The 16044-nt window shown below is 37.3% G+C and overlaps 2 protein-coding genes across 2 annotated transcripts; one reads left to right on the plus strand and one right to left on the minus strand.

The window, feature by feature from the left end:
• Positions 1-1064: 1064 nt before the first annotated feature.
• On the plus strand, positions 1065-4442 carry LOC121644788. The gene is made up of 2 exons (XM_041992981.1): positions 1065-2398; positions 3531-4442. The coding sequence occupies exons 1-2, from the start codon at positions 1629-1631 to the stop codon at positions 4291-4293; spliced, it is 1533 nt and encodes a 510-aa protein (XP_041848915.1). The 5' UTR covers positions 1065-1628; the 3' UTR covers positions 4294-4442.
• A 243-nt stretch (positions 4443-4685) lies between these two features.
• On the minus strand, positions 4686-9562 carry LOC121644782. The gene is made up of 9 exons (XM_041992968.1): positions 9342-9562; positions 8722-8934; positions 8482-8623; positions 7911-8362; positions 6792-7114; positions 6482-6663; positions 5963-6135; positions 5108-5322; positions 4686-4939 (listed from the first exon to the last, which is right to left on the minus strand). The coding sequence occupies exons 1-9, from the start codon at positions 9557-9559 to the stop codon at positions 4686-4688; spliced, it is 2172 nt and encodes a 723-aa protein (XP_041848902.1). The 5' UTR covers positions 9560-9562.
• Positions 9563-16044: the final 6482 nt, after the last annotated feature.

The raw sequence follows: 16044 nt of genomic DNA on the forward strand, positions 1-16044 counted from the left end.
AGCTTTCAATCAGGTGCCTTTCAGATAGTATTGAAGAGTGGATTAAAATCTGACAGTACTTGTCTGACATAGCAGAAATTTATGGTTTAGAAAAAGAAAAAAAAAAAAAAAAAAACTCCTCCCACAGCACAGAAATACTTACTTGTTAAGCTTAATAACACAGAATTTATTAACATGTTTTATATTATTCTTGTCAGATTCCTTACAAAACAATTGAGGACAGGAAAAATGCTTTATAGCAGATCATGGCTCCCTTCAGTGGATGCTGACGCATTGACTGACATCAAAGCTTCACTGTGAAATTTGGCTTCACGGAAATGTTGCACGTTTCTTGCTTAAAAACAGCTTGGAGATCTGAAATGTTTTATATTTGATTTGCTATGAAGGCAGTGTGAGGAGCACATCTTATTTTATGAGAGGCCCCTTGAGAGATAATTTAAACTTTCTCACACATATACTACAATACTCAGACACACTTGCTACTATATTCACACACACATGCTTCTATACTCTCACACATGCTACTATACTCACACACACACACCACTATACTCACTCACACATGCTACTATACTCACTCACACATGCTACTATACTCACACACACACACCACTATACTCACTCACACATGCTACTATACTCACTCAGACACGCTACTATACTCACACACACACACCACTATACTCACTCAGACACGCTACTATACTCACACACACACACCACTATACTCACTCACACATGCTACTATACTCACTCAGACACGCTACTATACTCACACACACACACCACTATACTCACTCAGACACGCTACTATACTCACACACACACACCACTATACTCACTCACACATGCTACTATACTCACTCACACATGCTACTATACTCACACACACACACCACTATACTCACTCACACATGCTACTATACTCACACACACACGCCACTATACTCACACACACACACCACTATACTCACTCACACATGCTACTATACTCACACACACACGCCACTATACTCACACACACGCCACTATACTCACACACACATGCTATTATACTCCCACACACACACCACTATACTCACACACACATGCTATTATACTCTCACACAAAAACTACTACAATCTCACACACATATTACTATACTCTCATACAAACAATAGTATACTTTCTCATCAATATTTTTATAGTGTCTTGCATACATAACCATACTTTCACACACTATTGTCTGAGCCAAAACCATATTCATGCATACTCACAACTTTTCCTTCTTACAAATACAACTGTTCTTACTTAAAAATTATATTATACTCTCATGCATACCTCATAGCTTTCTATAAAGCAGGATATGCATTTATTATGTTCTCAATAAGAGAACATAATTGTGTGTGTAAAAAAGTTTAATGGTCTATATAAGAGGGAATGGTGCTATGTGTGATCAAGTATGATTTAAAAGGAAGTTACTTTAATCAAACAGGAAGATGACTTAGATCCTCATTTCCTGATTGGGTAACACCTCTGAAAACAAACATTCCACCTACATTTAGTACTGCTAGCTAAATTTGAGCCACAGGCAACTGTCCTTTCAATGACAATTTTACAGCTGTATTTTGACTAGTGATAGATAACAATGAGATTGCTACTTATTTTTCTCCTTTTTCAAAGTCTGTTTATTTTTGTGGAAGTAAATTGTAATGAGGCTGACATTACTATTTTTTTCACTCATGCACTGAGATGTGTTCAGGACATTGTAAGGGAAACTGACAGCGGTGGACATAACAACATGCTCATGGACAGATTATTCAGTGAGCTAACTGGATATACAAGGACAATTTCTGTCTTTCTCTCAATTAGTCATCAACTTGAAAGGGGTAATAATCAAAGTGTAGCCATTTTGGATGCGTTGTTTGCATGTTTTTGTTCCATAATGAATTCATACGTAAGTTTAAGACCTGTGGAAATGAGACAAAGAGATCTTTTAGCCTCGAGAACACCACCAACAGTGAGAACTGGTCATCCGGGTCGTCCTGAGTACAGTATAGAACATGAACAAATTACGTACTGTTTATCTCTGGGAATGACTTGGCAAAGAATAGCTGAATGCTTTGGAATCAGCAGGAGGACATTGTACAGGCACAGGCAACAACTTCAAATTGGGCCACTAACCTATACAGAAATGTCTGATGAAGAATTGGCAGACATTGTAAGAGAGATCCTTCAAACTACCCCAAATGCAGGTGAACGATATGTGTTAGGAAGTCTTCGATCCCGCAATGTCAGAATACAGCGCCAGCGAGTGAGACGTTGTCTGCAACAGCTTGATCCAATTGGACGGGCCTTCCGACGCCGCCATACAATTCGTCGAAGAATTTACAATGTTCAAACTCCAAATCAGTTATGGTAAGTATTTTGTAATATTTCAAAAAGTCTGGATCTTTGACAATGAAATAAATTGTTATGGCAGTAGAAAATAACGTACAGATGTTCTACTAAATAATGTTTAAGTAAAGATTACAATGTACAAATACACTATTCAAATTCAAAATAAAAAAAGTACTCAGGTATGAGCACAAATTATGCAATAGTAAAATCCTCAGGTTAAGTATGAAAAGAATATTAAGAAATGTAGGCCACGAACACCAAAGTTGTGTTATCTGCAATACTTTAATACAAGTATTTAGTATGGTACTGACACTGCTATTCTTGTAGTTTACAACCGCAAACTACAATAAATACACAAAGGACAAACAAAGAACAAAAATAAAGTCTTTCATTTAAATCTTAAAAGTTGTTGGAACCAAGTATTTTTTTTTTTTTTTTGTAAATTTAGCCTGATTTTCATATTTAACTCTATTTCTCACTTTTCATTGCATACCCTTATCTCACAAGCAAAAGGCTGTAAACACACTATACAAGACTGAAAGACTATCTCATGAGCCAAGCATCTGTTAATAAAGCAGGTACTACACAGGTCAGAAAAATCACTAAGTACTATTTATTTATCTTTGTTTCAAAACAGTTTAGTTTTTCAATCCTAAAATCACTGTACAGAAAAAATTATATAAAATATTAATATTAAATATTAATAGCAAATTTATATTATAAATGCTTTCTATTCCAATTGTAAAACTTTAAAATATTTCTACAAAAATGCACAAGGCTGGCATTTAGAACCAGATTAAAACAGGAATTAAGGAATCATAGCAATTCCTTCAGGTATGGTAAACAAAAGATTTAGACTCTTGATATTCAAAGACAGATGGGATGACTCAAAATGAAAATGAAAAATGATGAAAAGTTTTTAAAAAAGCATTTGAATGGAACACATAGGTATCAAGCATTGAAACAAAGAATAAATTTTAAAATTCCCATAATTGTACCCATTTTTTTCCAATGGACTAGGATATAAACATGCTGTCTACAAGATTAGAGCTTTGTAATGCATACAGCAATAGATTGTATTCTGAAGTCTGCAAACATTGGACAACAGTGCTAATTGAAGTAAAACTAATTGTGATGCTTCTCCTTACAGGCACATCGATGGAAACCACAAATTGGTGAGGTGGAGAATGGTTTTTCATGGCTGTGTTGATGGCTTTAGTCGGACAATCATATACTTGCAGTGTCTTAACAACAACAGAGCATCTTCTGTCCTGGGATTGTTCCGTACCGGAATTCAGTGTTTTGGACTGCCCCTAAGGGTACGCTGTGACCATGGCATGGAGAACACAGAAGTTGCTCGATATATGTTAGAAAGACGGGGCTTGAACAGAGGCAGTGTCATTACCGGGCGCAGTGTCCACAACCAGAGGATTGAACGTCTGTGGGCAGAGCTAAATAGAGTCGTTTCTTTCCACTTCAGTAACCTCTTTAGCTTCATGGAAAATGAAGGCATACTAGATTCTACTGATGAACTACATTTGTTTTGCTTACACTACATCTACCTACCAAGAGTACAGAGGGCAACTGCAGAATTCCGAAATCAGTGGAACCACCATGGATTATCTACACAAGGAGGACAAACACCTCTTCAACTGTGGCAGAGGGGGGTTCTAAACGGTATCAATACTGGTGCAATTCAGGACATTTTTGCAGGAACTGAGAACTTGGAAATCAATGAGGACATCCCTCTACAAGTAGAGACTGAAAACAATGTTGTTATTCCAGTTAATGAGTTTAATGTAAATCCAACAGTTATGAACAGAATTCAAGACACTATAGACCCACTGAGAGAGGATGGAAACCATGGTATTGTATTATTTTTAGGCCTGGTAAATGTTCTCAAACAACAGTAACTGATTAAGTCGTTAATAAACTAAAACATTGTGGCAATTTTTGTTTTTAAACAGTTTGGCTGGGATACTGATAAACAATATGCCTCAAGAAATTACAGAACAAACATTTGATTTCTTTAGAACCACAGTTTTTTATGTTCTAAACGGAAAAAAAAAAGAAAATTGGAATGTAAATGCACTGATTGTGAAACACACACAAAAAATAAAATAAAATAAAAAAAGCAAAAAGGACGAATCTTCTGGCTCATTGCTTAAAACAAACAAACAAAAAAAAAAAACAGCAACATTGTGGTAACTTATACTTTGCATGAAAATCCAGATGTTTTTGTTTGTAGTAAAGTAAAAAAAAAAACAAAACAAAAACAACAGGTACTTGTACATATTATTTTACATTATTCTCTTCCAAAACCTTGTGTGTTACCTAATGCAAAGTCCATACTCTCCCTGAAATCCTCATATGTATCAAGCAGTGGCAACTTAAGGCAATTGATGCAAGTGTTTGCCATAGGCAAATGGCGTCCAGGGGTGCCTGAGTGATCATGCAAGAAATCAATTGATGGCCGAGGGAAAAAGCCAACCGGTGGGATGACATTTGCACCCGTTGCAAAAGCCAAGATTTTGCCAAGCTTTGATGGTCCCATTTGTTCTACAACAAAGACAAAACACAAGCAATAACTATAGAAAAATGTAACCACCTGTAATTTAGTATAAAGTCTAAAGTAACATGAAAAACATCCAAAAGACAACCAAAAATAAACATGTAATGATAACAGTTGAAATAAAACAATGTGCTATACCTAGCAGCAATATTTACCTTCAACATCCTGCAGGTAGTCCCTCCAAAATGGGACCACACATTCCTCTGCCCTCCTCTTGTTGCTTCCTGCTGCAGACAGCCTGATGTTGAAAAGATGATCCATTGTGTCAGCAGTGAGTGGCGATGGTTCATGACACATTAAGGGCCTGAAACTATCTGGATACATTCTGATAGCATCCAGAACACCAAGTGTCTTCAGCCCCTCCATAAATCTATAAAAAAAGACACACAAGAAAAGCAAAAACATACATACACACACATATTATGGTGAGATAGGAACAACTCACTTATGCAAAGTAACAATTACAATGTTAGTAATTTTAAGTGTTTAATCAAAAATCTAGCAGCTATCAATAATTTTAGGAAAAGGCAAGATTAAAAACATTAAAATGACTACTGGTTGTATTTTTTCCTAAACATCAATAAAAAATCTTCACTGTATACAAAAAGTACATTTTAAAATAGTACATATGAACTATGTTTATGAGAGGCCCCTTGAGAGATAATTTAAACTTTCTCACACATATACTACAATACTCAGACACACTTGCTCCTATATTTACACACACATGCTACTGTACTCCCACACACACATGTTCTGAACTCAGTGTACGCATAGACCCTAAATTCTAACGTAAATACAATGTTTATATTCTCCAATTGTGGGATCAGTGTCAGCCAACCAGAGGAAAAAAGTAAAACGAAAAGGTTACAAAAACAAAAAAAGACAGAAAAGTTTAAGATTTTTTTTAAGCACTGGATTTATATAGTTCAAAATGGTAGCAAAAATATTTTTTCACATCATAAAAAAATATTACCAATTTAATTTCTTCTCAGCCGTATTTCACAAACCTTTCAAATCCTCCACTGACTCGGTGGACCACTTGAAACATGAGAATATCTTGAACCATCAAGTACTTGTCTTCAATGCTCTTCAGTGGTCTGAGACACCCAGCATTTGCCAGGTAGTCTTGCAGTGGTTCAATGGCTTGAATCAGGTCGTCCAAATGTGTACATTCTGACACCTGAAAATGCAGCAATAAAGAATAATTTAAATAATTTGTAAACCCAAAATGTAGCTCCTTTAATAGTGTTATAGTAAAAATAAATATAACAGTTTAACAGAGCTGCCGATTATTTTCTGATCAGCTGAGGGTTAGGTGTTGCTGAATCATTCACATTGCAGAAGATTGGTTCTAAGCTATAAATTGGGATATTCTTTTGTTTGTTCGACATAGAAACTCCCAAACAGTGTTAACTATAGTAGAACATTCAGAATATTAAAAAGCTCACAAACATCACTGAAAAAAGGTTCATTTAAGAGGAAGAAAAATAAACTGGTAGACAGTGTTTTTTTTTTTTTTTTTTTACCTTTTTAACCTTTTCATAGAGGTCTGCATCAGCTATATCTTCCAACACAGGCTTCACAGAGGAACATCCACCAACTAGACGAGAATACAACGTTGGTGAAATGAATCCTGGTGGAGGACCGCCATGGACAAGACTTACAGCAATAGCCCGGCCAGCAATAAAATATCGATCTTCTCTCAGAGCTAAAGCACACATGGCATGGAAAACAAAACAAGATCAGTAGAAATGGAAGAAAAGCCATAGAAAAAAAAAACAGAGGTTGGGAAAAACAAATATGACAAAAAAATATTTAAATGAAAACAAAATATACCAAAACTGTCCAGAGCCAAGTTCAGTTTGCCATCTCTTCCTTCAAACATTGGTGAATGTGCAAGAGCTTCCAAAAGCAAACGCAAGAATTCTCTTCTAGGGCCACCGAGGTCCACAGCCTGTTCATCCATTCCCAAGTCATCTGAAAACTTTATGGACATCTGGTACATGGGATTATAAGACAGTCGTTTGAAGCCTCGTTGAGCACCATCCAGTACCAAAGACCTGTTAATGTTGAATCTGCATCTTTGGTTAGTGTCAATTTGGGATGCCAGACTAAGAAGGACTTCCTGTGCTGACTTCATGTTTGGCTGTTCAGATGCCCTGTTGAAAGATAAAAAATGTTAGTGTTTGGATATATGATAAATGTAAGCATGTTTAATCTTCTGTCTAGTACCAATATAAGAATACAGTAATTTGCAAGTCTTGGCACAATGCTAATTTATTTACATTTTGATTCAAAGAAGTCAGACTTTGTTGCAATACTAATGTGGTCTTAATCTGTAGTTCTCCATCTTTCTGAAGGACGTTTTTCTCCTAACTTTTTTCTTTTTCCCACATTTTCATTCCAGTCTTTCTATCTGGTCACTTTGAGAGAAATGCGTTTTATTTGTTAAGCCACTCAACTATGACCTATGAATCTTTGAGACTGCAACCAGACTCCTAACTTGAGTGATGAACTAGAGTTGCTTGGACACATAATAGAAAACTTAGCAGAGAAGCAAGTTTAAAGTGGATCTTCATGGTTTTTTTTTTTTTTACAGGCAGTCATTACATAAATTAAATTAAAACAAATATAATTTCAGTCACTATTGTCATGTAATTTTTTTTTTACCATTTGCAGACTGTTTCCCTTGTAATTTTTCTTGGTTCTGACTATTTATCTTTAGGTGCTTAGTTCATAAATTCAAATTATGTATAGAGCTGCTAAGCAAACAGTATATCTGTGGTCCTTTTTTTTTCTTCTTCTTTTTTTTTTTGTCAAATGAGATGCCAAATGAGAAATATTACTCAAATATCTTGGAGTGGGTGATTTGTAAGGTTTTTAACAAATAAATGGCAGCCAAAGTTGCCTGTGTAAATATTAAATGACTGAGCCTATAACACAATAACCACTCACACATGGCTCTGGAGACTGGCCATTATTGCCTGATTTAATTCTTCATCATCAGAGGAGGGGTCTGAGATGGAACCCATAATTGAAAGGTAGGCAGCATAGTCATCACTGCCAGTAGATGAAATCTGGTTCTCCAAGCCAGTGACACTGGATGTATGTGATGCTACAGAGGGATGGTTAGCCCTCGTCAGATCATCACCAGTTGCTTGTGTCAGTGGAGTCTGGTTACTTCTGGTCTGGTGATCATTGGTTGCTTGCTGTGTTGCCGAAAGCTGAGTAGCTGTGGTACTTCTGGTCAAAGGATAACTGGAAGTTTCTGTTAATGCAGTCTGGTTTCGTCTGGACCTTGTAATCATGTAGTTACTTGTCTGACTTTGAGTGTTAGTCCCCTGGTCACTAGATGCAGATGTCATGTCAAGCTCCACACAGCTGTCCTCCGAGTCTGTGCTGTCAAGCTAAAGCAAAACAAATGTGCATTTAGAAGATGTTAGGGTGGAGTCCACTACCACACCATGACACAAAGTATAATAAAATTTTTATATGCAGTCTGAATTAAATGTTTATGATAGTTTACCGTAAAAGGAAGACCGCTTGATGGCTTAATATAAACTGCCTTCGATTTGAATACCTTGTGAATCATTAAGCCATTCAGTTCCTGGCCTTCACGTAACTTTGGTGAAACAAGTTTGTTTCCACATGGCATCAACAGTTGTATACTGAAAAACATAGAATAAAAAAAAAATTCAAAATATGTCAGCATCAACAAATTAGCTTCAGTGTATGTTGTATCTTTAGTAAACTACCAATGTCATACCTGACATCCTCAGGAATTCTATCCTTGAATGCTTCTTTTATCTCCGCAAGGACCATCTTGCAGTCCCATGCTTTTCTCATTTCAAAGGCACTTAAAATGTAGCCACGTTCATGAAGTTTTCTCTTTGTTTTATGTTTGCACACTTTATCCCATGAAGGATTGGGCAAGAGTACTACATCCTTGTTGAAGGTAGGATGATTCGGAAGGGCAGGCCTAAAAGGTAAAAGCATTTAATCATATTAGCTTAAATTAAGTAAAGAAGATCACATTTATGTCAATGGCCATTAGAAATTCCAAACGGTTGCCAGGTAACGTAACAACACGGAGACATTCAGGTTTTATTTTAAATGACAACACATGGAAACTTAAAACTGCCTCGGCAACACTTCTGCAACCAGTTTACCTGCCTAAGTGCAGTCCCTATCACGAGAAGTCTAAAGGCAGCTGACATAATTATTCATGTTTACAACTGTTTAGCTCCAGTTAAATCCCATAATTTTAAATCAACATGTGGTCAGGTGTAAAGAAAAAGTGTTCTAAACTGCAGACAGAAAAACATTGATGCTACCCGACATACTAAAAAGAACTATTTAAAAATCGCCCATTTTTAATTTACTCACCTCTTCCTCGATTTCGAAGTCCATCCACCAAAATACTGTTGAGTTTGAAATCTTGGCCGACTCACTGTGTTAGCACTGAGGCTAGCTTCGGAGGTAAAGCTGCTGGCACTCCCTGATGCACCTGACCTGAATATCCGCCGCATTTCTTGCTCAATTGCCTCGTTTGAAGACGTCCCTGTGGATGACGGCTGCCGACTTTGTTGCAACATTTCAGACATTGTCGAAACAACAGTTGGAGTGCTTAAGATGTTATTTAATAGATTAATTGCCTCACTCAGGCGCTCCCGGTCCGCCATATTCGCATTTTAACAAGGAGGGTGGGCCACGTTCCGATGTCCCGCTTCATTCTTCATCGGAGATAACCAATAACAAACAGAGAATGTAGTTTTACATCCGTTTCAACCAAACTACCTTCCGTTTCAATCAAACTCTCTCACACATACAACTATTCTCATTCACACACCATATTCTATTTTGCATTCAGTTATTTTGTCACTTCCACATGATAATTTGGATTCATGTGGACTATTTGTGTTTTATATATTCTTGTATTTTGTTTCAAATAGTATAGTGTTACGATCTCATACATTGATTAAACATTAGTTTCGCATATACTATCAACTTAATTTTAATTGTAATAAACTTTTGTGTATGTCTATGATGCACAGTTTACTCTGCAAGAGAGATCAGTGGTTTATAGATTAGAAAAAATATACGGGTGATTCTTTTTTTGTGGCAACATTTAATGTCCACATGTTTGTCCTGCCCTGATTTTTTCTAAAATGTTCAAAATATTTACAACAAAGTACTTTAGTTATGCACTTAGGTGTTTGCCATCATTTAAACATAAATAAAATGTATTTCAGATATTAGTTTATATTTTGACAATTATGACAAACACATTCAGTTTCTATGTGTCCGCAGTGCAATGTAATCAGTTTCCTCAAGAAGTGTAGGCCATTAAATTATATATAGATATATATTTCTTTTCATAACTTGATAAACTAGACTAAACTTTATTTTGTTATACACTTGAATCTGGTGAAACTATATTTTTTATTTGCTAGTTCCTTCATTTTCTACATGTCCCTGTAGTAATTTTCCACCCTGTTACAATGTGCTTTATGCCTTCAAAAAAAAGACTAAAATTCCATAAAAGCCGATTACAGGAAGTGACATCTTTGGTTTTGATGGTAATTCAACTGTGGAAAAAAAAGGAAAGCTTAACTGTAGCTCTCTCTTTACTTTTTTTTTTTATCTTTAACATGTTAGACCTGTATGAGGCACTCTTAAAGTTCCACCCTGTTATTGTAAACAATGAAAAATGTTTATTCAGTAGAATATAAAAAAACATATCTTAAATTCAGTTATTAAAGGTGTGTTATTCTGTTAAGGGTTAGCTAGCTAAATGCTGATCAGTTAAAGAACTACAGCTAGATTAGCTAAAAAATTTCCACCCTGTTAGGTCCATGGACCTAACAGGGTGGAGATTAGGGTGGAGAGTCATAATTATAATTATAATTTAATGTTATTAACTTTATTTACTTCATATTTATAGATATTTGTGTGTCTTTTAACACTATATATATGTACAGGAAAGACAGGAAAAAAAAAAAAAAAAGAATTGCAGACCTCACTGAGCGAGAAAAGCATGCCCAGAGGAAAAAGTGGAAGTAAGAAAGAGAGAGGCACAAACCAGGGAAAAGGTTAGGGCAGCGATACCTTCTCCACCCGAATCACCCAATACCCCCGATACGCCAACAGGCCCTTCACCTGCTGAACATTCAAGGTTTGAGCTCAGATCTGTACAGGATTATTTTTTAGAGTTCAATTTTTCTATTCTTAAAACATAGGAATACAACTGCATGTTAATTATGTCTTTTGATTTCTTTCTGTTATAGGCAAAGAAAGTTAGGTCAAAGTCATAAAAAAGGAATAAACAAAGACTGGAAAGAGAAATAGAAAAAATTACAGCTCTCCTGGCAAAACAAAAAGCAAAAACAGAGAAATACAGAAAGAGGTGGCAACGGAGTCAGACCTATCACCAATCCTTGTAATACCTGTCATTTCAGATGGCACAATGCAGGACAATGAGGAAAATCATCAGAATTTGGAATTGGGAACAAATATTTTCCACCCTGTTATACTCTGTTCCATTCTGTTATGTTCCATTCCACCCTGTTAGTAAGGTGTTTTTTAATTTTTTTTACTAAAAACATTGAGGACTGTGAATCTTGTTGCACCATATTAGGAAGTGAGGAACATTAAATACACATATATATATAAAAGTTTTTTAAACTACCAATATTTTCCATGTTGTCAGTAAAAATGAGTTAAATAATTCTCTCTTTTTAATGATACAGACAAATACAATTCATAACTAAATTATCTGTTACAATTTAAAGAATAAAACATATTATATTAGCAAAAGGGACATAGTCTTTATAAGAAAAAGTCATTATTGATCAATATTTACATGTTTAACTATTTGTGGTCCATATGTAAATGTCCCTAACAGGTTGGAACACATTCAGAGACTATGTTTAAGAGGAATACCTGTAATTATCATTTTATCCACTCCTGAGCTTGACCACTATGCATTTCTTATTGTTAAACATGTCAGTGTAGTAACAAAATATTAAAAACATAAAACATTACTTGTTTTTTTATCAAAGGCCATGAAGTCACAATGTTGCTGCAAACAGAGAATCACCCATACACTGCTCACAAAAATTAAAGGAGCCCTTTAAAGAAACACATTAGATACATCAGATCTCAATATGAAGTTGGATATCTATATAAATAACGACAGGGCAATGTCTTAGGAACAAAAGGATGCCAAGTCTTTTAATGGAAATAAAAGTTTTCAGCCTACAGAGGGCTCAATTGTGTAGACACCCTAAAATCAGAGTGAAATGAAGATGTGGCAGGCTAGTCCATTTTTCCAAAAACTTAATTTCCGCAAATTAAAAATGCTTTTCAGTATCTTGTGTGGCCCCCACGAGCTTGTATGCATGCTTGACAACGTCGCGGCATGCTCCTAATGAGACGACGGATGGTGTCTTGTGGCATTTCCTCCCAGATCTGTGTGAGGGCATCCCTGAGCTGCTGTACAGTCTGAGGAGCAACTTGGCGGCGCCTAATGGATTGAAACATAATGTCCCACACATGTTCTATTGGGTTTAAGTCAGGGGATCATGAAGACCATTCAATTGTTTCAATTCCTTCATCCTCCAGGTACTGCCTGCATACTCTTGCCACATGAGGCCGGGCATTGTCGTGCATTAGGAGGAAACCAGGACCTACTGCACCAGCGTAGGGTCTGACAATGGGTTGAAGGATTTCATCTCGATACCTTATGGCAGTCAGAGAACCATTTCCTAGGCAGTAGAGGTCTGTGCGTCCCTCCATGGATATGCCTCCCCAGACTATCACTGACCCACCACCAAACCTGTCATGTTGAACGACGTTGCAGGCAGCATAACGTTCTCCTTGTCTTCTCCAGACTCTTTCACGTCTATCACAGGTGCTCAGGGTGAACCTGCTCTCGTCTGTGAAAAGTACAGGGCGCCAGTGGCGGACTTGCCAATTCTGGTGTTCTTCAGCAAATGCCAATCGAGCTCCACGGTGCTGGGCAGTGAGCACAGGGCCCACTACAGGACGTCGGGCCCTCAGGCCACCTTCATGAAGTCTGTTCCTGATTGTTTGGGTAGAGACATTCACACCAGTGGCCCTCTGGAGGTCATTCTGTAGGGCACGAGCAGTGCTCAGCCTGTTCCGCCTTGCACAAAGGAGCAGGTATCGGTCTTGCTGATGGCTTGAGGACCTTCTACGGCCCTGTCCAGCTCTCCGAGAATAACCACCAGTCTCCTGAAATCTCCTCCATGTTCTGGAGATTGTGCTGGGAGACACATTGAACCTTCTTGCTGCAGCACGTGTGGATGTGCCATCCTGGAGAAGTTGGACAACCTGTGCAACTTCTGTAGGGTTAAGGGATCGCCTCATACTGCCAGTAGAGATAATTACTCAAGCCAAAACCAGCACCAGTGAAAAATCAGCCACAAAAGATCAAGGGGGAGAAACTTGAAATGACCTCCACATGTAAAACCAGTCCTGTTTTGAGGGTTTTCTAATTGTTGCCACTGTGGTGCACCTGTTGTTAATTCCATGAACACCAATACAGCTGAAAGTGATTAACGATGCCCTCAGCTGCTTAACCAACCAGAAAATTATCAGACAGGTTTAACTGATTTCATGCCAGGCCCAATAAAAAAAGTGTCCCTTTAATTTGTGTGACCAGTGTATAATTTAATAGAGTATGTTAGTAGATGTAAAATGACATGGTACATGTCAAGGGGTATAGAAGTCTATGGGATAAAGCATGATATTAAATACAAGAATGATTATGTATGGAAGAGACTACATAAGTACTTAAGATTGAGCATACTATTGTTTGTAGGCCAGTATAGTAGCATGCGTGTGTGAGTATAGTGGTGTGTGTGTGAGAGAGTATAGTAGCATGTGTGAGTGAGTATAGTAGCATGTGTGAGTGAGTATAGTGGTGTGTGTGTGTGTGGGAGTATAGTAGCATGTGTGAGTGAGTATAGTAGCATGTGTGAGTGAGTATAGTGGTGTGTGTGTGTGTGGGAGTATAGTAGCATGTGTGAGTGAGTATAGTAGCATGTGTGAGTGAGTATAGTGGTGTGTGTGTGGGAGTATAGTAGCATGTGTGAGTGAGTATAGTAGCATGTGTGAGTGAGTATAGCGGTGTGTGTGTGTGGGAGTATAGTAGCATGTGTGAGTGAGTATAGTAGCATGTGTGAGTGAGTATAGTGGTGTGTGTGTGTGAGTATAGTAGCATGTGTGAGTGAGTATAGTAGCATGTGTGAGTGAGTATAATGGTGTGTGTGTGAGTATAGTAGCATGTGTGAGAGTTTAGAAGCATGTGTGTGTGAATATAGTAGCAAGTGTGTCTGAGTATTGTAGTATATGTGTGAGAAAGTTTAAATTATCTCTCAAGGGGCCTCTCATATTATTTAGTCAGCTGCACAGCTGACTATACACTCTCATCAAAGACATAATCCACGAATCATATGTAAGACACGACCTATTAGATTCCTACGTAGGCCTTTCAGCAGAATCGGGTGATGCAGGGGTGTCATTGGCATAACTTGCACTGGGCTATTTTTTTTTTCCCCTGTGGTTATAGTTTTACAGAGCCCTGGCGAGAGCTAAAGCTGGAAGAACTGCACAGCCACCAAGCTGAGAGGAGAGGATACCCCCAACAGGAGCCCCTGGCTCCACAGAGCAGAGGTGCCAAGCAGGGCACCAAGCAGACAGCAAGCAGGCCCAGCGGGCACCGAGGTGCTAATAGGACCAGACCACCCCAGACAAAACCATTGTGGGATTAGTGCTTGCCCCAATGCCAAGGCCAGGCGCCCTGAGGCAAGGACAGGTCCACAGCATCACCACCACCACCTACCCAACACCCCACAGACCCCATCCACCACCAATGAGGTGATGGTATTACTTACATCTAGTGGTAAAGATGTCCATAAAAATTACTTGGGTTAGTGGCCGTCAGTGGCTATAATACTTCCACACATGTTTTCAGCTGCAAGTGGATCCAGTGGCCTCAGATACAGCAATGGCTGCCTACATGTGAACTGTCTTCTTCTATGGTCCTTTTATGGTGTTACTTATCTCCTATGGTGCTTTAGCACCTGTCAAAGAAAACCACTACTGCAGTGTTGCAGCTCATAGTTTTTTACTTCACACAGTTGTTTGTCTATTCAGAGATACCATAGTAAAAATAGGGACACAAATATGGCAGCTGCCATGTATGTAGACTGATGGACAGTAGGTATAAATGTCTCATTCTAAGAGAGTAAAAGCCTAACAGTTATTTTAGTAATTAGATAAAATTAATATCATTAAAACTGTTTCTGTTGTTATCTGTCATTGGCATTTTGATTTTTCACACAATTTACCACTAATTAAAATTTTTTGATTGGTTAATTAACTTCAAAGGAACACTACTAATTTTTTAAATGTAGTCTGCTATGAGCAATTATGTTCACCAGGAAATGGACAAAATATACAGCTTTGGTATTTAAAAGAACTAATTTAGAGAAACTTGTCTTGTCTGTCGATCCCTTCAGTTAATAACACAACCCTGTGTTAATTAAAAACCACAGGCTCCTTCATAATGACCTGCTGACCATGCTAACTGTGGTAGAGGTTCATCAGATAAAGATGGACTGATCTGGGATATTACAACACGCATGACTTGTAGGTTAAATTCATTTCCAGCAAACTAGCTTGAGGAAAATTTATTCAAATTTAGCCAATAAAAGTTGGACATAGCTTCAATTTAGATAGCAATCATTTAATTTTATTTCAATTAATTTATGCTTGGCTGGAAGTGTAAAGTAACTTACAAACACCCCCGAAAGCGATATTTACATTCTTCATCAGGGACTGGGCATTAATTAATTGATTTGAGCACAAAATCCAAAATTCTTGAAAATTTGTTATAGATATGGATTAAGCATAGTTCAAATGTATTTTAATGTGACTGAGAAAAAAAAAAACTTCAGTTTAAATGTGTTTGGCGGAGACTTTAAATCACAAAATAAAGGAAAACATCTTTAAAGAATTTGTTTTTTTAAGGCATCATCAAGATCTGTATAATTTTGACAAG

This window comes from Melanotaenia boesemani, chromosome 1, assembly GCF_017639745.1.
Source record: "Melanotaenia boesemani isolate fMelBoe1 chromosome 1, fMelBoe1.pri, whole genome shotgun sequence".
Taxonomy (NCBI): Eukaryota; Metazoa; Chordata; class Actinopteri; order Atheriniformes; family Melanotaeniidae; genus Melanotaenia; species Melanotaenia boesemani.